Source organism: Meles meles, chromosome 13, assembly GCF_922984935.1.
Source record: "Meles meles chromosome 13, mMelMel3.1 paternal haplotype, whole genome shotgun sequence".
In the NCBI taxonomy this organism is placed as follows: domain Eukaryota; kingdom Metazoa; phylum Chordata; class Mammalia; order Carnivora; family Mustelidae; genus Meles; species Meles meles.
The window spans coordinates 28,198,334-28,226,222 of NC_060078.1; the positions used below are offsets into that span (position 1 = coordinate 28,198,334).

The 27,889-nt window shown below is 35.4% G+C and overlaps 1 protein-coding gene across 1 annotated transcript in view; it reads right to left on the reverse strand.

Annotated features, from left to right (window-relative positions):
- Window positions 1-27,889, reverse strand: part of CTNNA3 (catenin alpha 3) — a 1,394,003-nt gene that overhangs the window by 645,375 nt on the left and 720,739 nt on the right. The window contains exon 8 of the mRNA XM_046026581.1: window positions 17,692-17,784. Within this exon, the coding sequence (XP_045882537.1) occupies window positions 17,692-17,784 (93 nt within the window). The remainder of the gene's footprint in view (window positions 1-17,691; window positions 17,785-27,889) is intronic.

Genomic DNA, 27,889 nt, shown 5'->3' on the forward strand with positions numbered 1-27,889 from the left:
AGAGTCATTTATGGTTTAAGACTAAGAATTCTTATGTCTGTTAGAAGATATAAAAGAATCCTACATACTAGAGAATATCTTTGTTGCTTTCGTATTTATAAGATTATGAATGCTTTGAAACTGTTTCATTTCTTTGCCTTCTTGTAATGCTTTCAAAAATTTTGACTGAGATTCTAGTCTCCATGTTGTTTTTCTTACTCAATTCTTGCTTACTTATTAGTGTGTTGATGCATTTTCCTAAATAAACACACTTGGCATTAAAAAAAAAGAAAATATGTAGTTTAAAAGAATTCAATGTTTTAGACAAATTGTTCTTTCTAACATCACTTACATATGGGTTTCAAGGAACACAAGATTGCTATAATATCCTAAATATATGGTTTTATACCCATCTACTTATCCATATAAAGAATCATTTTATTTTTAAGCAAAAATTTGACTATTAAATATTTGAAAATATTATAAAAATATTATACTAAGAAGAAATAATTAACATATAGATCCACCATTTTTTGTTCATCCTGTGAAGTACACAATTATGTCAACTGAGTGATTCTAGAGGGCAAGAATTATATTCCAATGTTTTCTCCTAGTTTTCTGTATGATTTATAAAACCCACTCAACCTCTCTGGGATCAAACCTTGCTAAATGTTTTGTTTAAAACAAATGCAAATTCTGTTTTAATAACAAAGTGATATGTAAATGTCAAATAATACTGCTATTTTTTGTGAAGGAGCCAAAGCCCAGAATTCTGAAATAGTTAAGTCTCAGGGACATGAGGGTCAAAATGCATTAGAGATTGAATACCAAAAAGAAAGGCCCTGGGAAATTTTGTTTATCACCTTTTTTATAGCAAGGAGAAATAGAGAGAAAAACAACAACAACAAAAAAGGCTGTGTCTTTCAGAGGATTATGCAAATATGAATAAATAAAGCTGTGACTATTAAAATAATTTCTCCAAAATCAGGAAAAATATTAGTATCCAAATCCTAAAGAATTTATTTTTTGGTTTCTTAACCTTGGGCAACTCATTTAACATCTCTGAATTTCTTCTTATATATAAAAATAGTCTAAGTGCACCTGGGTGGCTCAGTTGACTTAAACATCTGACTCTTGACCTCAGCTCAGGTCTTTTTATCAGGGTTGTGAGTTCAAACCTGGAGGAAAGAAAAAGGAAAAGAAGAAAAAAAAAAAAAGAAAAGGAAAAGAAAGGAAAAAGAAAAAAGAAAGAGAGAGGAGGGAAGGAAGGGAGGAAGGAAGGAAGGATCTAATAACTCTTGTGTCACAAGACTGTTGCAAGAATTAAATATAACGCCAGTAAAGCACAAGCTGTATCACAGATGCAGGAGAGATAGCCATTTCTTCCTCAATGCACTTTGTTACCAAGTACATACATGTACCCTGCACAGAAGGTGTGACATGCAGATGTTCAGAAGTAGATTCAGAACTTGAATGCCGCTTTCAAAGAACAGGGATGGAGGGGGAGGAGTATGATATTTTGTGAGGTATTTAAGTTATGTTTTCTTACACTAGGCAAACAGTATAATTTTGTTTAAGTACAATGATTTTACTTTCAAAAGAGTAGGGCAACCTGGAGATTAGGTTTATTTTTAAAACTATAAACTATGCAATGTCATATTGATATATTGCTACTTACTAGAAACAACATTTGACTCTTATAAATTCTCAAGCCTAGCTCATTCTATCTCATGGAGCAATGATCTTACAGCTTCTGGATCTTAACATAGTCCTGTTTCACTGCCCTGGATCTGGTTTCTTCAGCACACTGCCTTTTATACTGAGCACATGTGATAATGCTATGTCTGCTGAACTTGTTTCTAATTCTCCTTATCCCATTCTCCTCAGGTAACCCAAACTGACACAGTATTTTATTTTATTGAACAGTCAGCAAAGGCAGCTTCAGAACAAAAAATTATAAAATTAAAAAACAATACTTGTTGGTCTACATATATATATTTTTCACACTTATTCTTAAATCTCTTCCAATGCTCTTTTTTTTTTTTTTCCAATGCTCTTTTAAAATTGATTTCCCCAGGTCATTGTCCTACCAAGTCTATATTCCAGGAGACTGGGCGTCAACTGCCAGTCCCAAGTTTCTAGTTCAGTGGGGATATGGAAATGGAACACTCTCCCCTTGAAGAGAATACAGAAAACCCTTCTGAAACTAAATTGGAATATAGGGGTGTGCAGAAATGTCATTCACAACACATACTATGAGAGTTCACAGCTTTTAGTTATAAAACTATAATTTGGAGTCTCAGTCATAGCATGAGAATGGAATAAAGAAGCTTAGATTTATATAATGTGCTTTAGTCAGCGAGGTTGTTATGACAGGGTATAGAAGTTTTCAGGGTATCTGGTTATAGGTAATTCTCATTTAACCCTCAAGGCAAGTTCTTGAGAGGAACAGGCGTTGATATTCTCCGTTTGGTTAAATATCTTGGCATTGATAGATATTTCATTTTAGACTCACATTTAAAATGACATTTAAAAGTAATGTGGCCACCCAGTATTTTCAGCACTAATATTACCTACTGAATTGCATAGTGATATCCAAAGTTTTAAATTTATATTTTTGAATCTATGTATTTAAGATTCATGTGTTAATCACCTGCAAATTCAGAACATTTTATTACTTATCAAAAACCTGTGATAGCTCTTGTTAATAATTAGCTCCTTGAGCTTGACCTAATGGAATAAAAACATTCTTTAGGCAAAATTGTTAATTTGCTAAAAAACTTAAAGCACAGCATAGATTCTAGAGATGAAAAGAAGTATTGAAAAATAACTGGTAGTAAAGGTATGGTAGATTCTGTGATAAAAATCTGTGAAGTGGGAGTCTCTAGTGTTTTTCTTTTCTACAATTAAACTTACTTTTTAATTCACTGGGGAAATAAAATCTTTCCTTTTTCACAACGCCCCCATAACCTCTTTTGTTAAGATCACAGTGATTTCCTAATTTCTAACTCCACCTGAGACTTGCCAGTATTAATAACCCTGGACCTCTCAGGAGCACAGCATTGCTGTCCACCAGGCTGACATGTTCTGCTTGAAAGGCTTCCACCAAGCCACACATTTCCTGCCTTTCCTCCTACTTTGATGATTTTTTCTTTTTCAGGTTCATCCTCTTCTCTCCTAAATGCATTTTCTTAAGGTTCTACTTTTGACCCTTTAATTTTCTCTTGCTCTTTAGCAATCTTGCTTTACATGAAATCGTTCCAACCGTCATCTGTATATGCACAGCCATATTTGGCTAATATATCTCAACTTCTTGAATGTGTTTGCTATAATCTTAACTTTATATTGAGACTAACTTAAATATATTTATTTTTTTAAGATTTTATTTATTTATTCATGAGAGACAGAGAGAGAGAAAGAGAGAGGCAGAGGCATAGGGAGAAGCAGGCTCCCTGCTGAGCAAGGAGCTCGATGTGGGACTTGATCCTAGGACCCTAGGATCATAACCTGAGCCAAAGGCAGACACTTAACCATCTGAGCCACCCAGGCACCCAAGATTAACTTAAATATATTTAAGGTGTTACCTAAATATTTTGGTGGTGCTTTAAATATATTAATTCTGTCCTAAAGTGACTCCTCTTTCATTGTATTTCCAATTTCTCCTAAAAACAACAACAACAACAAAAGCAAACAAAAAAACCAACCATGATTTTCCCAGGTGCCAGGCTAAATAAACCCTCAAATTTATCCTCTTTGCCTTTATCATTACCATAATCTCATGTTGTTTTTGATTCCTGGTCAATTTATATAGTCTATTCACAACTTGTCCTATCTTGCAAATTTTTATTCTTGTGTCCCTTATTCAAATCTGACTTTTTACATAGTACTCTATAATTTCTTCACTGGTCCTGCCTATCGCATTTTCCATTCAGTTGACACAGTTTCCAGATTATTTCCCAGGAAGCACAGCTGTGATAATGTCACTCTTCTACTCAAAACCTATAATGACTTGCTATCCTCTACTAAATTCCAAATCTAAATTCCTTTACTTGGCAGTAAGGACTAAGGCCTATATTTCAATTGTATATAGAACATCTTCCTTTTCCACAGCCCATGGCCTCCCACTTGTTCTCACATGGGGCAGTATCCCCTAGAAGGAACTTGGAAATGCATGGAGGCATTTTCTGTTATCACAGAGACTGAGCTGGGAGGTGGTGGTTATGTATTTAGTGCCCTAGATTCTGAATTTTCTGGCAGGCAGATCCCCACCGTTGTGTCTCACACAACAAAGAATTATTCCACCTGAAATGTCAAGAGCTTTCTTGTTAAGAAACAATGTAGCTTACACAGATTTAGTTACTCATTTTAAAAATTTCTGTTATATGCTTTTCCACCTCCTTTACCTAGAATGCCCTTTTCATATTTTCTCAAATGTCCAAATCTTGCTTATCCTTTACATCCTATAGAATATGTCACTTTTATAAGACCCCTCCCTGAATCCCTTAACTGACATGAGTCTTTAACTCCCACAGCATTTAAAAACATTTCTCTCTAATACCATTTTCCTTTTTACCTGGATGATACATTTTCCCTTCTCATTGGAAACAATGTAAATAAAGCTCCATCTTTGTTTTCCTCCATGACTAGAACATTGTCTGGACTGGCACAGGTAATTTATGCTCATATGCTTACTATCACAGCACATACCATGAGTGTAAATGAGGACTCCAGCATAGTCTCTGTGATTTAATTCAGAAATTCTTGCCTCAACCTGCATACTAAATTATACTTAGCCCTGTCTACTTATTTCAAGTCATTATCTAATTTGTGACTGACCTCACCTCCCCACTTGAATTTAATGTCTGTGGCTTCTCTTCCACAACTCTGTCTCTTCTTCTAGGGCACAACCACCTCAGATTTTCTTAGATACAGCCCCTTCTCAATGAACTCAGAACTTATTCCTCAGGCTTGCTCCACTGGGTATCCCATGAATCCCTGATTCCTGCCCCTGGCTCACCGTAGATTTGGGGGTTTTCCAAGTAGGTGGTCAGCAAGTATTTGTTGAATGAAGGTATTCTTGGAGTGAGTGGAAGGGAGTGGCTGATTGCATAATTAGGACAGGAGGCAAAACAATGATAGTACAATAACACAGAGCTTAATTTACAGCTTGGAAAACAACTATGTTCACAGCTGCATTCAATCACAGTCTCCCCAAATAAATATCATGGCATCACCAGGAAAAGATTGATCCTAGGCTTCCAATCTGAAATCACCCTAGAGAGTCTTGAGAATCAACTATTCAATCAGAATCAGCATCTTTAAAAAAATGATCACTTAATTTTAGCCTTTTTATAGTCTTATATGACTCTTGGTTTCCAAAATCTTAGAGTTTTTGTTGCTGTTGTTGTTGTTTTCTTTTATTTTCTTTGCCATTCTCTTAAGAAAAAAGAAATAGGGGCACCTGGGTGGCTCAGTGGTTTAAGCCGCTGCCTTCGGCTCAGGTCATGATCTCAGGGTCCTGGGATCGAGTCCCGCATTGGGCTCTCTGCTCTGCAGGGAGCCTGCTTCCCTCTCACTCTCTCTGCCTGCCTCTCTGCCTACTTGTGATCTCTCTCTGTCAAATAAATAAATAAAATCTAAAAAAAAAAAAAAAAGAAAAAGAAAAAGAAAAAAGAAATGAATTAGGCATAATTGTAAAAAGCCTGTCACAACACTCATAGGTACACTCTGGGATTCTTAAAGAATATGATTACTTCAAATTGACTATTTGAATCCTATATTGTTTAGTTGCAAACAAAACATCCATCATCATCATCATCTATAGAAAATGAAAGAAAACGTATCTGTTTCCCCAGAGCATGATTCTGAGAAAATTAAGTGCTTTCAATTCATAGATATGACAGCTTCTTGATCACAAAAACAAACAGAATCCCATACAAATTACGATATGTTTTTCATTTGAAAGAGATAGCCTGATACCCTTACTGAAATGTGTACGAATATAGTAACACATCATAACTTAATCAGAACAAGCTGCTATGATAACAAAACAATCCTGTCTATGCAGGGGGAGATAATGCCAGTCACTTCACATGATTTGTAGTTCAAAGAGTTAGTGTCATATGGGGAACTTTTATGACTTTGGTTTGAAACTGGGAGTTTCTCTACCTCCCAGAGAACAGAAATGGAAGAGGAATAGTGCTGACTTTCAGCATCCACCCCCTAGAGTCTACAACACAAAATAAGTTCATGTGGATAGAAAAATTCACTTCATAAATATGTACTGAGTACATGCTATGTGTCAGGCATTATTTTTAGGCTACATCAGTGGACCCAAAATTCCTACCTTCATGGAGGTTCTATTTTTCCATGTTTAAATATGAATACAGGTGATGTCCACTGCATACCCTTCCCAAGGTACTTTGCTCTTTTTATACTTCACAAACTTCTATGTCTGGGGCAAACTTGATTTTTGTCTCTACTTTTTAACACACTCAATATACAACCCTTTTAGAAAGTAATTATTATTTACAATAGGTAACTTGTAAAAACATCACTGAAAATACACTAGATGCCTTTACAAACTGTTTTAGCTCTGTCAAGTCATCATATAACATAGCCTTCAATGACAGCGATAAACAGAAGATATAACAAAGCTATATTAGATATTGATTCAAACATGACTGTCATTAGAAAACGTAACTTGATTTTGGAAAATCTAAGCACTTGTGAGAGTCTGCCTAATTGAGTATAAGTGTATTCATTGCAGGGAAAATATCCTAGATTGTCACCTTTTTTTTTTTTTTTAAAGATTTAATTTATTTATTTGACAGAGAGAGATCACAAGTAGACAGAGAGGCAGGCAGAGAGAGAGAGAGGGAAGCAGGCTCCCCGTCGAGTGGAGAGCCCGATGCGGGACTCGATCCCAGGACCCTGAGATCATGACCTGAGCCGAAGGCAGTGGCTTAACCCACTGAGCCACCCAGGCACCCCTCACCATTTTTTTTTAAATTAAAGAGTCTTACTGACAAAACAAACAAAAACACAAAAAAAGCACTCATGACTTCTAATACCTCTACTATCCCAATAATAAAATTCTATTTCTAACATCTTTGACAAGACACAACCTATTTGGCTTTTAGTTAAATACTTCTTGAGGCTAGGCAATAATTCACTATACCCAAAACAACTCATTCTTTTTTTGCTTAGCCTTTAAATCACAGGTCCTGAACCAAATATGGTATTCTCAATATGGACAGCCCCAAACCAAGTACACTGGAAATTTCCCCCTATTTCACAAGATATCATAATCATTTTAAAGCTATAAGATGGCCTCCATGTCATGCTACTGGTATACAGTTACCTAAATTAGTACTTTTAATTTTCTGGATTTTTCAGTCTACAAATATTTTTTGAAAAAAGTTAAGTAGAGGGGAAAGGGAAGTAACTGATATAGGGTTAGGAAATTTTTATTTTGCCAAGTAAAGAAATAACCATATGAAAAGTTATTATCTACTTTCATTATTAATTCATAAATCAAATGTTTTTGATGAATATCAAACAAGAAGAAAGTACATCAGTTTCTAATAAAAAGTTGAATAAGTTTTACTTTATGAAAAAAGCTGACTATTATGAACCGAATTTCAATATACACCATGAAAATCCTTTCATGGATCAGTATTTGAACTCATTGAACTAGATAGCAAAAGCCCCTTTCAATTCCTGATGGCCCAGATGATTTTGGTAAGCAATGTTTTCCGTATCTACTCATAATAAATTTTATTTAACCTAAGGTCCTGACTTTATATTTACCCTTTATGGGCTTTGAAACATCAGTCCAAATTATCGGCATATTTTAGAACCTTGAATTCTATCTTTCTCATTTTTATGCCCTATGCAAATATAAAATGTTTACTTTTAAAATATCCTCTCAAGTCCGTTTTTAAAACAGAATAAGCATTAAGTCCTATAGATATTTTCATCTTTCCACCAGGCTGAGTTCAAACAGCTATACTATTCCAGAAATACTACCTTTCAGATCACATTCCTCTTCTTTATATAAAGGATCCATCAGAGGATCTCAGGATTGGGCATTAAGAGGCTTATAGGCAAACTTCTCACCCAAGGCTTGGACTCCCTTTATAACAGCTTGGTCATATAGTCACTCTCCTTGTGTTTGAATGTCTGTGGCACTGAGAAACTGCAAATTCCTTCTCAACAAAGTCCACTTCCTTTCAGGATAGCTCTGTTAGAGAGCATCTCTCATTCTCTATTGAGATGAAACTGGTATCCCTATAGTTTCTACTCATAGACTGTAGCTATGCCCCTCAGGAATCTTTAGAATAAATCTTTTGCATCATAGCCCCTTAAAGATTTGGTGACAGTGACAATGTTTCTTGAAGTCACCTTTTCCTTCCTAGAAATTCCCTGTTGTTTTTATGAATTTTTCATATGACATAGTTTCAAGTTATGTCACTGTTTCTAATATCCTATGCTAAATATGCTCCAAGTGACAATTCTTTTTTAAATGTGACACACGTAAGTGGGCAGAGCACTATAGCTGTAGTCCTTGAGGCCCAGTAAGACCCGGGATGATCCAACTCACTGAAACCTCAGTGAGTTCAGTCATTTTTAACAAACAGGAATTTAATGTTGCCCTACCAGCTCCTCCTAACCCCTGTGTGTTCTCAGCCTGACTTACTCCAGAATCAATCTAGCAACATTTTTAATTGGTTGGGTTTTATTTAGAAATTAATAAAATACCCAATTCTGGTTAAACTGAGAGTTCTAAAAGAAATAAAATGGGTGATAAAACTATCCTCCTTGTTCTTTGTTTCCAGTCTCACTTTCCTGTAAGTAACTACTATTAAAGTTTTCATGAGAACATTTTTGAAAAATTTCCCATGACTACAAAAACATATGGCTCAATCTATCTCCTTTTTTCACATAAATGCAACATTATACATACTCATTTGCAATTTGCCTTTTTTCTTATCTTGGATAACTTCCATAACAAAACATACATTGAGCCGACTTACTACTTGACACAGTTCTTAACATTCTCTGCTAACAGGCATGTAGGTTGGTTCCAGCTCTTGTCATTATAAGTCAAGCTGCATGAAAACATTACTCTTAGACTTCTGTGCATGTGTACATATATAGCTATCCCATAAATTGCTGGAAGTCAAATTCTTGAACCTAAATGTATGTGCATGCTGTATTTTCATAGGTATTGCGAAAGTAGAGCTTACACAGATGGGCACTCATATACACATATACATGCGCGCGCGCACACACACACACACACACACACAAATGGGTTGCACTCCAGACCCACTAATTCTGAATTTTAGGATGTACTATATTAAAATATGTACAATTTAAAGAATAATTTTGAAATACAGAGAAGATTGAGGATAAGTTTTAGAATTTATTCTTTGATGAAAAGATGTTAAAATCATACTAGGTTTTTTCCTGACAGCTATACCACACTGTTGATTCACATTAAGATTACTATCAACTAAAATCTCTTAGCTTTTGGGAGGGTAAATTTTTGCTAAGCCATAACTCTCCCATTCTCTATTTTGCAATTTGTTTTAAAGTGCACAATATACATGGCTTAGTGTTTACACCTATTTCATTTCATCTGGATACTGAGATTTAGTCCATATTCTAAAATATCCAAATTCTTTCTGACTAGACTCAGCCAATATGTCATTTATTCTCTTATTTTTACCTGAAAATTTTAAGAACATTATTTTTATAGTCTTATCCAAATCATTAGGAGAGCACTGAAATGAGCTAAACCAAGAGCAAATCACTGCAACCCACCAGCACAGAGCTCACCCCTGGCTGATGACTATACATTAATCAGCCATTTTAGGATATTTTTTTTTTCATGAGTTACAACTCAAACTAATTATACTCTAATTTTTTTTTCCATATTGTCAAAAAGAAGAGACACCATGGTTGGAAAAGCCTAATATGGAGTAATCTTGAATAACACGTCACCAGACCAAATGAAACTAGCCAATCAACAAGAGACACACAAACCCAGTGGGTTGAGACACCAAAATATGGGTTACAATTTTACCCAATAAAAGGTAGCCTGTAAGATTGGGAGAGGTCGACCTCTTCAGAGGCGACCCTGACCGGTCAGTCAGTCAGTTCTTGAGCCTGTAAGCTGGGGGTGGTCACTCTCTTCGGAGATGACCCTGGCCGGTCAGTCTGACTTCTAATGCTTGGCATAGAATAGAGCTTTGCATAACTTTAACTTTGTTTCAGTCTCGTTCCCCTGGACAATCAGTCTGACTTCTAATACTTATCATAAAATAAAGTCTTAAATAACTTTAAAAAAAAATGTTGTCAAAAACCTTGCTGTCCTTTATAAAAATAGAATGATTTATCATTCTAGAAACATCATTCATTTATATGTTGCATATATATGCTGCATTTCTGCTAGGTACAGGGGCTGTAAGTAGTGAAAAGAGAGACTAAATCTTTGCCTTCATGAACTTTATGTTTGAGTGAGGAAAATATATAATGAAAGTAACAAAATAATATAAAATATAATTTCAGGTTGTGATAGACACTCTAAAATAAATAAATGTGGTGACATAATAGGGTATAAGCTAGAGGAGTGACTTAAGGAGACTGAGCTCTGAGAAGATGATATCTGAGTTGATTCCTTACAAAACGAACATAACAGGATCTGGCCATATGGGGAAAAAGCACTGAGAAATTATCATGTGCAAACTCCCTCAGATGGGAAGGAACGTACTGTATTCTAGAAACAGAAAGGCCAATATGCAGAGACCTAATGAGTGAGAAGGGAAATAATTCAGGGTAGGGCTGGAAGTCAGGCAGTTGGAAGTTTATATAAATCTGAATAAGACATAAAAAATGTTTGAATTTTCCTGTAAAATCTAGGAAAAGCAATTGCTATTACAAACATCTTTAAAATTTACTTTGGCTTTTACAACAAAGAGAAATAAAACATATCCAAATTGGCAAGGAAGAAGTCAAACTCTCTCTCTTCGCAGATGACATGATTCTTTATATGGAAAACGCCAAAGACTCCACCCTCAAACTACTAGAACTCATACAGCAATTCAGTAACATGGCAGGATACAATGTCAATGTACAGAAATCAGTGGATTTTTTATACACTAACAATGAAAATACAGAAAGGGAAATGAGAGAATCGATTCCATTTACTATAGCACCAAGAACCATAAGATACCTGGGAATAAACCTAACCAAAGAGGTAAAGGATCTGTACTTAAGGAACTACAGAACACTCATGAAAGAAATTGAAGAAGACACAAAAAGATGGAAGACCATTCCATGCTCTTAGATCGGAAGAATAAACATTGTTAAAATGTCTATACTGCCTAGAGCAATCTATACTTTTAATGCCATCCCGATCAAAATTCCACCAGTATTCTTCAAAGAGCTGGAGCAAATAATCCTAAAATTTGTATGGAATCAGAAGAGACCCCGAATTGCTAAGGAAATGTTGAAAAACAAAAACAAAACTGGCGGCATCACGTTACCCGATTTCAAGCTTTACTACAAAGCTTTGATCACCAAGACAGCGTGGTACTGGCATAAAAACAGACATAGACCAGTGGAACAGAGTAGAGAGCCCAGATATGGACCCTCAACTCTATGGTGAAATAATCTTCGACAAAACAGGAAAGTATAAACAATGGAAAAAAGACAGTCTCTTCAATAAATTGTGCTGGGAAAACTGGACAGCTATATGTAGAAGAATGAACCTCGACCATTCTCTTACACCATACACAAAGATATACTCAAAATGGATAAGAGACCTCAATGTGAGACAGGAATCCATCAGAATCCTAGAGGAGAACATAGGCAGTAACCTCTTCGATATCAGCCACAGCAACTTCTTTCAAGATATGTCTCCAAAGGCAAAGGAAACAAAAGTAAAAATGAACTTTGGGGACTTCATCAAGATCAAAAGCCTCTACACAGCAAAGGAAACAGTCAACAAAAGAAAAAGGCAACCCATGGAATGGGAGAAGATATTTGCAAATGACAGTACAGACAAAAGGTTGATATCCAGGATCTATAAAGAACTCCTCAAACTCAACACACACAAAACAGATAATCATATCAAAAAAATGGGCAGAAGATATGAACAGACACTTCTCCAATGAAGACATACTATCTTGGCTATCAGACACATGAAAAAATGCTTATCATCACTAGCCATCAGGGAGATTCAAATTAAAACCACATTGAGATATCACCTTACACCAGTTAGAATGGCCAAAATTAGCAAGACAGGAAACAACGTGTGTTGGACAGGATGTGGAGAAAGGGGAACCCTCTTACACTGTTGGTGGGAATGCAAGTTGGAGCAGCCACTTTGGAGAACAGTGTGGAGATTCCTCAAGAAATTAAAAATAGAGCTGCAATTGCACTTCTGGTATTTACCCCAAAGATACAGGTGTAGTGAAAAGAAGAGCCATCTGTACCCCAATGTTTATTGCAGCAATGGCCACGGTTGCCAAACTGTGGAAAGAACCAAGATGCCCTTCAACGGACGAATGGATAAGGAAGATGTGGTCCATATACACGATGAAGTATTATGCCTCCATCAGAAAGGATGAATACCCAACTTTTGTAGCAACATGGATGGGACTGGAAGAGATTACGCTGAGTGAAATAAGTCAAGCAGAGAGAGTCAAGTATCATATGGTTTCACTTATTTGTGGAGCATAACAAAGAACATGGAGGACATGGGGAGATGGAGAGGAGAAGGGAGTTGAGGGAAACTGGAAGGGGAGATGAACCATGAGAGACTATGGACTCTAAAAACAACCTGAGGGTTTTGAAGGGGCAGGGGGTGGGAGGTTGGGGAACCAGGTCGTGGGTAATAGGGAGGGCACATATTGCCTAGAGCACTGGGTGTGGTGCAAAAACAATGAATACTGTTACACTGAAAATAAATTAAAAATAATAGTAATAATAAAATAAAAATAAAATCTTTAAAAAATCAAAAATAAATTACGTTGGCTTTTAGATAGAAAGTAGGTTAAAGAGATACAAGTATAAGCATGGAAACTGTATAAAACGTTCCTGTGGTCAAAGATGATGGTGGTATAGGCTGAGATGCTGACAGATAAGAAGGAGAAAAGTATATAGATTTGAGATAAATATTTTTAGTGAAATTGATAGGACTAGTTAATGGATTCATAGAAAAAACAGCCGTTATATATCATTAGAATATAAACTTCACAAGAACAAGGATTTTCATCTGTTTGTTTTCTTTACCATTTACCCTCCAGATACCTAAAGAACGCCTATCACATAGTATATGTTCAATAAATATTTACTGAATGAAGAAAGGAAAACGTTCAGGTTTGGGGAATGGAACAATCAGGAGTTCCTTTCTGGCTGTTTTTGATGTCTTCTAGATGTCAAAGTCCAAATGTCAAGGCTATATTGTATCTGAGTGTGGTCTTTAGGGGAGAGATATGGCCTGGAGAGAAAATTTGGGAAGCCATCAGCATGTAGTCATGGAATTTATTGTAATAAATGATAAAAGTCTAAAGAGCCCCTGAAGGATATTTTTTTTAAAAGACTGATTATGGAGATACAAAAAACATTTAAAATAACATTTACTAATAAAACATTTATTAATGGAAAGATTCAATATCTTGAGGACCCAATAATTTTAAAGTAATCTAAAACAAGATATTTTAATAATTTCAATAAAAATTCTAATGTACTTTCATGGAACTTGACAAGTTGACCCTGAAAGTTATATGAACAAGCAAAAAGTAAGAAGAGCAATAAAGAAACAAATAAACAAACAAAAAATCACCACCAATAACAACAATAACAACAAAGGTCAGCCAGTTTGCCTAGAGATATCAGATTTAGTATAAAAGCATAATTAAGGCACTGCAAAACCAATAAAGATATAAAGAAATATACCAGTGGAATAAAATAGAGAGCCCAGAAAATAGAGCTACCCTAGCACCCAACAAATGCATCACAGGGCATTCACACCAAAGATACAAATTTAGAAATCCAAAGGGGCACCTGCACCCCAATGTTTATAGCAGCAATATCCACAATAGCCAAACTATGGAAAGACCCCAGATGTCCATTAATAGATGAATGGATAAAGAAGATGTGATATCTATCTATCTATCTATGATGAAATAATATGCAGCCATCAAAAAATGAAATCTTGCCATTTGCAACAATGTGGATGGAACTAGAGGTTATTAGGCTAAGCAAAATAAGCCAATCAGAGAAAGACAATTATCATATGATCTCACTGATATGTGGAATTTGAGGAAAAAGGCAGAGGTTCATAGGGGAAGAGAAGAAAAAAAGAAACAAGACAAAACCAGAGAGGGAGACAAACATCAGGGAAGGTATATGTTATGGTGAGTACTGTGTGTTGTGTAAGACTTATGAATGATAGACTTGTACCCCTGAAACAAATAATACATTATATCTTAATAATAAATAAATAAATAAATAAATAAGAAATAAGAAGAATAGAGAGTCCAAAAGCTTGTATACTTTGAAAAGTATTTCAATTTACCTATCAATCTATATTTACAAATGGAATACTAGTAAATAAATTATGTATTTGATATATGTATATCATACATGTTTAATGCATTATATAAAACATGTAGATGTATGCACATATTACAAATATATGTAATATATATATATTGCAGACAAATGTACATAAAACAATAGAAATGTTTTAAAGTTGTGTGCATATGTGTGAAACAATGATAACATTTTACATTAATTGGGAAAGGTTCAACTATTTAATACATGATGGTGGCCCAATTGTTAGCACTATTAAAAAAATCCCTACCTCAGTTAGACATAAAAATAAATTTTAGATGAAGTAAAGATCTAAATGTTAATGATACTTCAGTTTTGTTTTGTTTTGTTTTGTTTTTATTTTTTTTTTTTTTTATTTTTTTTTTTTTCTCATTTTATTTATTTTTTCAGCGTAACAGTATTCATTCTTTTTGCGCAACACCCAGTGCTCCATGCAAAACGTGCCCTCCCCATTACCCACCACCTGTTCCCCCAACCTCCCACCCCTGACCCTTCAAAACCCTCAGGTTGCCCCAACCTCCCACCCCTGACCCTTCAAAACCCTCAGGTTGTTTTTCAGAGTCCATAGTCTCTTATGGTTCGCTTCCCCTCCCCAATGTCCATAGCCCGCTCCCCCTCCCCCAATCCCACCTCCCCGCAGCAACCCCCAGTTTGTTTTGTGAGATTAAGAGTCATTTATGGTTTGTCTCCCTCCCAATCCCATCTTGTTTCATTTATTCTTCTCCTATCTCCTACCCCCCCATGTTGCTTCTCCATGTCCTCATATCAGGGAGATCATATGATAGTTGTCTTTCTCCGATTGACTTATTTCACTAAGCATGATACGCTCTAGTTCCATCCACGTCGTCGCAAATGGCAAGATTTCATTTCTTTTGATGGCTGCATAGTATTCCATTGTGTATATATACCACATCTTCTTTATCCATTCATCTGTTGATGGACATCTAGGTTCTTTCCATAGTCTGGCTATTGTTTTGTTTTTAAAGAAAACATGAAAACCATGGAAAATTTTTGTTGAAGAATTTCTTTACAATGCACAAACCAACAAAACCTTATACAGGGTAGATGTTCAATACATATTAAAGGAATTAAAAGATGGATCATTAAAGGTCTTAAAATCTTCAATGATCAAAATATTATTTTTAAAAAAGTTAAAATAAAAGCAACAGTCAACAGAATGTATTTTTAACAAACCCAAGCAACGTAGTTAAAAAAAAAAAAAAGACAACTAAAAATAGCAAAGGATTCAGGCAATTCACAGAATTAGAAAACTAAATGGTTAACAAACATTTGAAGAATGTTCCCTTTAGTAATCAGAAAATTATAGATTAAAACCAGTGAAATACATTTAATACTCTTGTGATTCAAAAGACATTTTAAAAGGTGACAGCATCAAATGCAATCCATAGTATAGAGAAATGGAAACTCTCCTAGACTGCTGAGGGTAGTATAAATGATTCAGCTGCTTTAGGGACCCCACTGCAGTGTTCTGGTTCCTAGTGAGATCTCAGAAAACTGTCATCATTTGCAAGATCTCAGTTGCAGGTCCTCTGGACTCTACCTCTCTAGTCAGTTTTTACTTGTTAATCAATGTTAAATCCAAAGAACGAGTCTATCTTACTGTTTCCTCAATATTCTTAGAGATGAAATTATCAGTAAGGTAAATCAATGATTTAACACATATACCACTTTTAGAAAGATGAGAATCTCAGCAGATATCCAGAGACTTGAAGTCTCTAATCATTGTTATATTTCACATGCTTACACCATTTGTGATTTTATAGGGAGAAATTATCCATATTATCTCTTGATTATTCTAAGACAAGGTGTTCAAAATTGCCCTTAGGTGTATACCAATTCATGGCTCAAGACACTATCCTAGAAATAATTCCCTAAAAATATGTTGCTTTTCAGATAACAAACAAACAAAGACTTCTGAATTGCAGACAAGAAAATATTTCCTGGCTTTTTTCAAACTCATGTCTACTTTGAATAAAAGAGGGAAAAAGAAGTCATTCCTTTCATATTCTGAAATTTCAAAATTAATAATGGCTAAAAATAAATTATTGGACAAAGCCCTGCTTTGATTTTACACTGCACTTTACTCTCACAAAATTCTGATATGGTCCCTCACGGAAAGTTATAAGAACCAGGTGCAAAACCACAGTGAGGTGTCACCTCAGAGCAGTCAGAATGGCTAAAATTAACATGTCAGGAAATAACACGTGTTGGCAAGGATGCAGAGAAAGGGGACCCTCCCACACTGTTTGTGGGAATGCAAGCTGGTGCAGCCACTCTGGAAAACAGCATGGATGTTCCTCAAACAGTTGAAAATAGAGCTACCCCACAACCCAACAATTGCACTACTGGGTATTTACACCAAAGATACAAATGTAGTGACCCAAAGGGGCACCTGCACCCCAATGTTTATAGAAGCAGTGTTCACAATAGCCAAACTATGGAAAGAGGCTAGATGTCCATCAACAGATGAATGGATAAAGAAAAGGTGGTATACATATACAATGGAATACTATGCAGCCATCAAAAAATGAAATCTTGCCATTTGCAACAACGTGGATGGAACTAGAGGCTATTATATTAAACTAAATAACTCAATCAAAAAAAGACAATTATCAAATGTTCTAACTGAAGAGAGGGAAAAAATAAAACAAGATGAAACCAGAGAGGGAAACAAACCACAAGACTCTTAATCTCAGGAAACAAACTGAGGGTTGCTGGAGGGAAGAGGGCTGGGAGGGATAGGGTTGCTGGGTGATAGACAATGGGGAGAGTATGTGCTATGGTGAGTGCTGTGAATTGTATAAGACTGATGATTCACAGACCTGCACCCCTGAAACAAAAAACAAACAAACAAAAAAACCCAAAACAGAACAAAAAGAATCAAGTGCTAAGTAAAGAACTTGGTGCTTAGTAACGAATAAACCATGACCTTAGGACAAGTCATCTTCTGTGTTTAAAATAAAAAGCTTACTATATTTTCATATGTATAAAGGTCCAAAGTATTATATATAATTTTTTATAGTTAGTTTAATGAAGGAGACAGCAACTTAGTTATCATACCTGTGGACACAAGGTTTCCAGGTGATTGGCTGCAATTCTGACAATTTTAATTCCATCTTCATTTGTTGACATGGAACAAGCAAGATTTGCAACCTTCAATACAATCCAAAATAAAAGAAATTATTTCAGATTATTAACAACAGCATTCTCATAAATGTCACTGCTATCTGTTTTATGGAAGTAGTCAGAGAATTTATTGAAACAATTAGTAACAAAGGGCTCTAGAAAATTGTTTAAAATAAAAAGGTAGATGGATGAGTGAATCAGTCAACTCTATCCAGTCTCTTGGTATCAACATCCAACCTGTAATAAGATGCTAACTATTATGGTTTCCTATAGGACTGAAAAAAAAAATTTTGTCTTTTGGATTGAATGTTAATAGGTTCTTGGAATCTCATACAATTATGATTTTTTAAGTTTGTAATTGTTTTACTATTATTTTTTTCATTCCTCAGCAAGTCTATCATGCATACTTAAGTTGCATTAAGCATGACTATCTTTACTCACATTTTGTTCAGCATCAAATATATTACAAATCTGGACAAATATAAGATAATTATATTTTTCTTCCTGTTCTTGCTTTTCTACTACAACTTCATGGGAACTGTTCGATATTCCAGCAGTCAATTTTATTCAAGCATTAATAACACCTAAATTCCTCTGTACATTACTTCTTTTGAAACTTGCACTATTTTCCAATGAAATAGCTGCTCTTTTAAATAATCACTTAATGTCCATTACCTAAGCCCAATATTTACAAATACTTTCTTTATACCATGAAAGAGCCATGAGAAAGAGCATGGGATTCCTTACCCTTCCTTTGACCCTCACTCTTATTCAACATTGTTCTTGCTAGCAAGTGAGTGAGTATGTCCAGCTGCAATGTTTCCTTGTTCATTGTCTTCATCACTGCAAGGAAACAGCTTTTCTATCATTTTTCTAATTTTCCTAATGTCTCTGTTGGTTATTACATACTTCAACACATTGCAGGTTTTACTACTCAAATCCAGAATACATTCAGTTGCAGAAAACCACAAATTAGCTGCAGACAATAGATGCATACAACAAATATCCTTGGGTCACAATTGTAGAGTACCAGAAAATGTAACTTAAGTGGATTTATAGTCTGCTTTTTTATAGCATTACTTTTAATATGTGAACAGTGAAACAATTCCTTGATTTGCATTTACCTATAATGAAATAAAAGCCATACATTATTTAACTGTGGAAGGGCACTGTTCACTTTATTAATGTATATGAAAATGGCTTACTTGAAAAGAGCTTTTGTTGGCTTGAAGGTCACAATGCTTCAACTTTCATATCTGACATACAATTAGCACATTCGTAAATTATTTGAAAAGGGCAGTAGTTTCTGCAACCCCTCCCACCTCCAAATTCTACTCACATAAAGTACGATTCAGCAATCTAATCATTTGACATGTCTTCTAATAATTTGCACTGCAAAGAAGAAAATCTCTATCTGTAAATTTGAGAAGTTTTTTTTTAAGTAAAATTTTAAAAATTAGAAATTAATGGCTCAGTCTTTTGGTCAACTCAGATGAATGCTGGTTAATCCAACATTTAAAAATTACAAAAATGTGCCCTAAATACTCTTTTCTTTATTTTTTAATGGATCATTTTTCTCTATTTTCCCTTTTAAAAACAGACATTCTTGTACTGGACATTTGCTAGACGCTATGTTTATTGTAAGCCTATTCAGTGACTAGCATAACGTGGAAATCATCCTAATCACAAAAGTTCTGTTTACATGAGTAAACTTGAGTTTTACAAAACTCTCAATTGAAAATGCAGCACAGCTAAGTTTTCTGCTCAATTAATGATCATCATAACATTCTGTCTTCCTTCATTCAGACAGACTTGAAATTACCCTTACCAGAACTGTTTTGCAGCAGAAATATTTTCTAAATAATCAAGTACTATTTCCAGATTAAGGCAAGTGGAGTTTTAGTAATATTATATACAAAACAAATTTGAATTTATGAGATAATTAGTACTCTGTGACAAAATGAAAAAAAGTTAAGTGATAGAAATAAAATCTCTTTACACTTCTAATTTGAGTGACTTGTGACAAATTTTCCAAAGCCACATCAATATGTAAATGAAAGCTAAATTTCTTCTAACAATATTACTAAATTCTGTGTGGCCTTTTAGGAAACTAGTTATGTTTCTGAGCACAGCATGAAGGCAACTCCCGTTAACAAAGAAAGCAGCGTGCAAATAAAATATTTTGTAAAACTGTTTGAGATATTTAGATATCTGACATCATTTGTATATCTAACTCTGACAACTTTTCAAAGTCTGTGTAAAGCTTGATTATTCGAGAGATGCTTTTGGAAAGTTTCTTTCCACTAAGGGAAATTAGGACGTAGGAAGCTTTCACAGACAAACCGATCTTGAACCTAGAGACAAAACAGGCTTGAACCTGATTTCCACAATTAACAAACATTTGACCATGGGCAAAATGTTAGCTTATCTTAGCTCATTTTCTAACCTGAAAAATGGCTATAATAATACCTATGTCACTGGAGTGTTTTGATTAAATGAGCTAGCGCATGGAGATGGCCTGATGCTACCAGGTAGGTTGCCCATGTATGAATTTCTTTCCAGTTTATCTCTCTCTATACAATGCAGGGTAGGAAAGAGCAGTTAGTTTAAGAGGTTTTACAGAATTAAAACCTTAAGAGCCTAAAGACATTTGACAATATGTCTAAGCTGAGAGTCACAAGCTGAAGCACTTTCAGGACTCATGCAGGAAATACAAACATAGAATCTTGATATAACTCAGTGGTTGGGTGGGTTGGTAAGTCCCCAGGCAAATGTGAGTGTGTATGCCTTCCCCTCCATAAAGGTATTAGAACTCATTACAAGATGAAAAACAAACAACAACATTTCCTTGACCAAACTAACAGTCTGATGGCTTTAGTTCATAGGTCAGCAGTTTGTGAATTCTGATCCCATTCTCTAATCTTTTATTGCATTGATAGGAAAACAAAATCAAATAGGGAGAAGAAACATACCCAAACTATCCAATGACAGGGAGACTATTACGTAAAGCTATGTGTGTGCTCTTTTATGCCACCCTGATTAAAAGTATTGAAGAAATTTCCCTCATTGAAAGAACTTTTTATTGTTATTGTACTACATTCTTAGCCAAGTCCATGAAGAACAGTCTAAATTATCCTAAATAAATGGGACCAAAGGCACTCAGGTAAATTCATAAGTTTTTTATTTTTATTTATTTTTTAAAGATTTTATTTATTTATTTGACAGACAGAGATCACAAGCAGGCAGAGGCAGGCAGAGAGAGAGAAGAGGAAGCAGACTCCCTGCTGAACAAAGAGCCCAACGCAGGGCTCCATCCCAGGATGCTAGGATCATGACTTGAGCTCAAGGCAGAGGCTTTAACCCACTGAGCCACCCAGGTGTCCCCAAAAGTTTTTTAAAAGAAAAAGGCCAAGACACAATATTTTTTCATTTTTATAAAAAATTAAATTGGGACACATGGGTGGCTCAGTTGGTTAGGCATCTGACTCTTGGTTTTGGTTCTGGTCATTACCTTGGGCTGGTGGGAATGAGTTCCACCTCTCCCTCTATTCCTTCCCCTGCTCGTGCTATCTCTTTCTTTCTCCCCCTCAAATAAATAAATCTTTTAAAAAATAAACTTTATCATTAAAATCATTACTGATACTGTATCTAACAATTGCAAAAGATAAGTCAAAAAAATCTTTAAACAGCAACATATCATGTCACGAAGAGTGATTTTATTCATTTATCTATTTTACATCAGTGTCTTTCACATGAACCTTTCTCCTTCCCACCAGTCCTTCTGCCTCTAAGATGTATGTCCATTCTAGACCTTTCACACTTGACTAAAACGTACTGCACTATCTGGACTGTTAAAAAAGAAAAAAAAAATTGTAGACAACAAAGCCTGGTCAGCTGATTCCTAAACTAATTAACATTTGTTATCATGCTATTGATCTTCTCTTCCTGGCTTCTAATTCAAGTTTTGTATATCAATTTTGTATGTTCCTGTCCTCCTTTCTACTTCCTGAACATAGGTTCTAGCTTTCGCATGGCATAGAATATGGTACCCAGGACTCCTGGGTTGTTCATTCGGATAAGCACCCGACTCTTGGTTTTTGGCTCAGGTCATGTTCTTGCAGTTGTGGGATCAAGCCCCAGGTTGTGGGCATGTTCAGTGTGGAGTCTGCTTCAGATTCTCTCTCCATCTCCCTGTCATTCACTCTCTCTTTCTCTCTCTCTCAAATAAATAAAATCTGGAAAAAAAAAAAAAGCACAGTATCCTTCATTCTCTAACCTAAGGTCTTAAGTGACAAATGAATCATTGAACATCATATCAAAAACTAATTACGTACTATACATTGGCTAATTGATGTGAATAAAAATAAAGAAAGAAAGAAAGAAAGAAAGAAAGAAAGAAAGAAAGAAAGAAAGGAAAGAAAGAATCTACTTTGGAATCTGGCCTTATAGAACCCTGCCAGTTAGGCTAGTTCTGTCCCTCTCTTCCATCAAGGTCTGGATCATGCTTGACCCAGAAAAATGACTCATTAATGATAGAGTCAGGGACAGTTATCAAAAAAGATATTTGGGAATGTAAAGTATTCTCAATGACTTTTCAGTCATGCTGTCTGTTCAACTCAGCTTTTCTTTCATTGCTTTGTTCTGATCTAGTAAACAGACTGTACTTTTAAAGTACTGAATACCAGACCTGAGTGGCTTAGCATTAAGCATCTGACTTCAGCTCAGGTCATGATCCATTAAGCATCTGACTTCAGCTCAGGTCATGATCCCAGGGTCCTGGGATTGAGCCCCACATCTATCAGGCTTCACCCTCAGAAGGGACTCTGCTTGTCCCTCTGTCCCTGCCTCTGCTTGTGCTCACTCTCTCTCTCCCTCAAATACATAAAAATATTTTTTAAAATGTATTGAATACCAAAGCATACTGTATTTCAACATTCTAATATCAAGTTTTATTTGAAGTCTCAGCAGCATCAGTTGTCCTCTCAGTCATTTTAGACAACTGAAGTGTTATTCTTGCTATGAACGAGCTCACTATTTAGACAGCTGCTCATCACACATCATTCAGTCTGTCACTATGGAATTCTCATACAGCTATTTACCTGTGATATGATTTCTCAAGAACACAAAGCAAACTTTGATGTTTGATGAGATTTCCATTACCACACATTCATTGTTTATACATAGCTCACATTGTTAATTGTAATATCATGTCATTGCGTATCCTAGCTCTCAGTGGAGGATAAAGGTCACTGTCTCATTTTCATTTACTTTTCTCTCTGACAGATGGTCATGCAACTCCTGTGTAAACACTTTTGAGACAGAGAATTTCAGAGACAGAATTTTACAGTCACTAGCTTATCAATGTAATAGGATGTGATTGAGCAGGGAGCAAATATTCTTAGAAAGGTACCTGAGACACCAAAATTTATTAGGCTGCTAGAAGAGGACAGTCCTACCATGAGTCTTAGAAAAGTGGTCAGGGATAAAGAAGGTTACCCATAATACTTTGATGCTATAGAGGCCAGGAGAAGAGAAAAATATCAAGAAGGTGATCTCACTTATCAAATACTCAGAAGTCAAGTAAGTAATCCCTGGAATTGTCCATTGGTTCAGCCACATGGAGGGCCATTCTTAGAATGTTGGAATGGAATATTGATGGTCAAAATAGCCTACGTGGTCACAGAACAGTGTAGTCTCATGTATCTTACAACTCAAAGCAGAAAACTAGGAACTACCTGGACAATATTCACTCTCCAGTTCCCACATCTGTTCTTTTTTTTTTTCTTTCACCTCCCAAACATCTCCTGAAACATCTTTTCTAGCTCCCCACCCTCATCATGCATAGTTCTTTTTTCTCTTTGTTTTGGATATGAGACCTACTTTCAGTTATCCATACTTTCTTCTGCCACAGGATATTTGCACATGTCATTTTCCTTAGCCTGGAATATGCTCCTCCTTCTTCTTAACTGTCACCTTATGCCCCTTAGGCCTACTTAACTGCTATCCATCAGATCTCTGCTCAAAAGTAACTCCTAAAACAGTTTTTCACCAATGCTGCATCTCCCATCTACCTGGGAGACTTTCCCCTACCCAAGTCAGGTTTTTCTTACACAGTTTGAGTCTCAGTTTGTGATTATACATTCACTGAAAGGATTATTTGATTAGTGACCATGTTATCTGCTTTTTAAGAGTAGGTTCGGGGGCGCCTGGGTGGCTTAGTGGGTTAAGCCTCTTCGGCTCAGATCACGATCTCAGGGTCCTAGAATCGAGCACCACATAGGGCTCTCTGCTCAGCAGGGAGCCTGCTTCCCCACCCCCCACCTTTCTGCCTGCCTCCCTGCCTACTTGTGATCTCTCTCTGTGTGTCATATAAATAATAAAAAAATCTTTAAAAAAAAATAGCAGCGTTGTTACCTGTGTTTGCTCATCATTAGGCCCTCAGGACCTGATACATGATAGCCAAACAATAACAGATATTCAGTGAATTAATAAATGCATGAATGCACAAATTAGCATGCTTAAGAATGTATCATTCCCAAAGAGAGAATGAAAAATGGAACATAGAGGAAGGAGACAGCAGCAGAAATTCAGGACATACAAGAAAGGAGGATAAAATCTCCCTTTGAAATTCATTTTCAATATTCCACAAAGGCTTAGACAGCTGGACTTCAAAGAAAAGTAACACTTTTCTTCTAGTCTGGTCATCATACTTAAAGCTGGGGAGGGGGGCAGTTTCTTTCAAGTTTTACTTTCACTTAACTGAAGACCTCCCAATTTAGCTTTTAATTTGTTTATTTTTAATCAAGTAAAATAACTGTTCAAAGGGCCCAAGCTGGCTGCCAAATGCTGGTGAGAATGGCAGAAGGAAAGAGGTATGATAACTGGCATCAACAAACCTAGGAGCTTTAGTATCTCCTGCAGAACATAATGTGATGAATGCTTTGTTTGCAGGCAAGTCTCACTCAGAGGCCTGGGACTGAGCCTGAGAAGTGCAAAAGGGGGTCTATGAACTCCCAATGTTGGCATCCAAGTAACTTCTGATTAAAGAAACCAGTTTTTCTATTTCTTCTGGTGAGAGAGTGCTGCCCTGATGTTCTTTGCAATAACAAGAAATGAACATGAATTACAAGTTTTCTAAAGTATTTCACTAATGGAATTATGTTACAGAAGTGCAGGGCAAGATGCAGGGGGACAATTTTAATCAGGTAACAAATATTGATTATTCACCTCTTATATGGGCTGGGAACTTCAAGGGAAATCAAAGACAGTAGAAGCAAATCTCAGGAAATAGAATCTATTATGGGAACACATGAAAGAGAGAATAAAACTCTAGTTTCTAAGTAAAATAGGAAGCTAAAGGTAGTGGACCTCACAGAAGCAAGCATAGTCAGGGTGTTTCAAGAAACAAATTATTACCAAAGAACTTCATATTCTCTTGACTTTGCATCTCAAGCTACATCCCAAGCTACATCCCAAGCTTTATGAATCTTACATCACACAATCCTGTCTCTGAATTACCTTAGCTAGTGTTAACAATGTATCTATCTGTCTTTTGGTTATCTGAAGATGAGGGACAGATTAATTGAGTTGTAGGTCGGCTCCCATTTCAATAATTACCTTTTAGTGATTATGTAACCTAAAAACAAAATTAGATAGGAATTAGGGAGCAGAGCTTTCAGGCAATTTCTAAATAAACTATTAGCAACTTAGATCTAATTATGTAATAAAATAATAATTTTACAACAAGACAATGTGGTTTATTCAAGGAATAAACCCATGGTTCATGATTAGAAACAGAAAAGAAATAGTACAACCATATCATATACATGCATATGTGCATATCATGGTATGCATATGTGTGTGTGTATTAAATTTTACTTAGTGACATAAAAGAACAACTGGTTAAATGGGGAGAAATAGCATATTCCTGACTGAGAATCCTCAATATTATAAAATAAAATGTCAACTCTTCCTTATTTGTCTATTAATTTAATAGATCTAAATGGAACTTAGCTTAATTTTAATGTACATCTGGAAGAATATATGAAAGACTAGCAAAGATGATTTACCAAAAAAGAAGAATAAAGGAAAATATAGTAAGTGAGTAATTAAAACCCTTGGAAATTTGATGCCTTTCAGAGTGATGGAAAAAAGTCAATCGGAGAAAGACAACTATCATATGATCTCCCTGATGTGAGGACATGGAGAAGCAACATGGGGGGGTAGGGGGATAGGAGAAGAGTAAATGAAACAAGATGGGATTGGGAGGGAGACAAACCATAAATGACTCTTAATCTCACAAAACAAACTGGGGGTTGCTGGGGGGAGGTGGGATTGGGAGAGGGGGAGCGGGCTATGGACATTGGGGAGGGGAGGCAAACCATAAGAGACTATGTACTCTGAAAAACAACCTGAGGGTTTTGAAGGGTCAGGGGTGGGAGGTTGGGGCAACCTGAGGGTTTTGAAGGGTCAGGGGTGGGAGGTTGGGGGAACAGGTGGTGGGTAATGGGGAGGGCACGTTTTGCATGGAGCACTGGGTGTTGTGCAAAAAGAATGAATACTGTTACACTGAAAAAATAAATAAAATGAAATTCTGTTTTGTTTTGTTGAAAAAAAAATAAATCAATGTGCTTTGAGCACCTGCCCGGTGCTTTTTGAAAAAAAAAAAAAAAAAAAAAAAAAAAAAAAAAAAAAAAAAAAAAAGTAATGTTGATGGCCCAATTGGCTACTACTCAGAGGAAGGGTGGGGGGGTTCAGTGTATGTAAAAAGACTGGCTTATATGACTGCATAAAATTTTTTGAAATTTCAAAATAATGAAAACTTATAAAGTCAAAGTGTAAAAGTTAGAACAAAAATACTTGGTATAGTATAACCCAAACAAGATTAGTATCCTGAAGGCATAAAGGTTCTTAAACATCAAGGAGGGAAAAAGGGCATTAAAAATGGACAAAATATTTAAACAGACACTTCACATATGAAATACAATAAATACATTAAAAGATTCCCAATGTTACTTTTGATCTATTAAGCAGGAAATACAACTGAAACAAGAAAGTGATATTTTTCCTTGTCATACTAGCACTAATTTAAAAATTTGATATTTTACAGTATTGCTGAGAGTATAGGGAAGTAATTAGAGGGTTAATAGCCAATATTCCAGATAGTCATATAGCTTCATCTATAAAAATTTTAAATTTGCAAAAGTGCAGCAATTCAGTTTAATGAAATCTGTCCTCAGAAATACTTGCGTATGTGAACAGACATAGAGCCACAGGAAGGTTCATTGTGACTTTACTTGTAAAAGTGAAAAGGAATCTAAATAGTTATCAATGGAGAATAAATTAAATTATGTAATACTATGATTTCTGAAAAAAAGTAAAAAAAAAAACCTTTCTGCTAATATAAATATCTCAAATATATAATTTAGATAAAAATACTGTAGAATATATATATACATATGTGTGTGTGTGTGTGTGTGTGTATATAAAGTGTTCCTATTTATATAAAATTACATATTACAATTATGGATAAATATAAAATATATAGTCCACAAAGATAAACCCCAACAATTAACACGAGTTATATATGGGAAAAAGAATGGAGTTGCTGTTGCCATAAGAAAATCATTCTGTTTTAACTTCATGTTTCTATGGTGCTTTAATTTTTCCCATGTATCTTTTTTTCACTACATATTTATCTAATTAAAAACAAAAAGGATGATTGATGAAATAGTTCTATATGTACTGAATTGAAAAGATCCCACTGACTAGGAAAACAGAATATCTAACTAAACTCATTTATTAAAGATAATGAGTGTGTGTGTGTGTGTGTGTGTGTGTGGTGTGTGTGTGAAAGTGTGATATCCAAAATGTTTTCACCAAAATGATAATTGTGTTTACCTCTGAGAAATAAGACTGAAGATAACTTCAACTTTCCTTTTTAACAATTTTAAAAATTTGTAAGGCAACCCTCTCAGGTCCCCTCCCTCCTTGGGAGCTTTGGACTATCAGTTTGTTAGCACTCAATAAACCTTGCTTTGCTGCCCACCAAAAAAAAAAAATATATATATATATTATGTATATGTATATATAAATATACATATTTATATATATAATAAATTTATAATTTGAG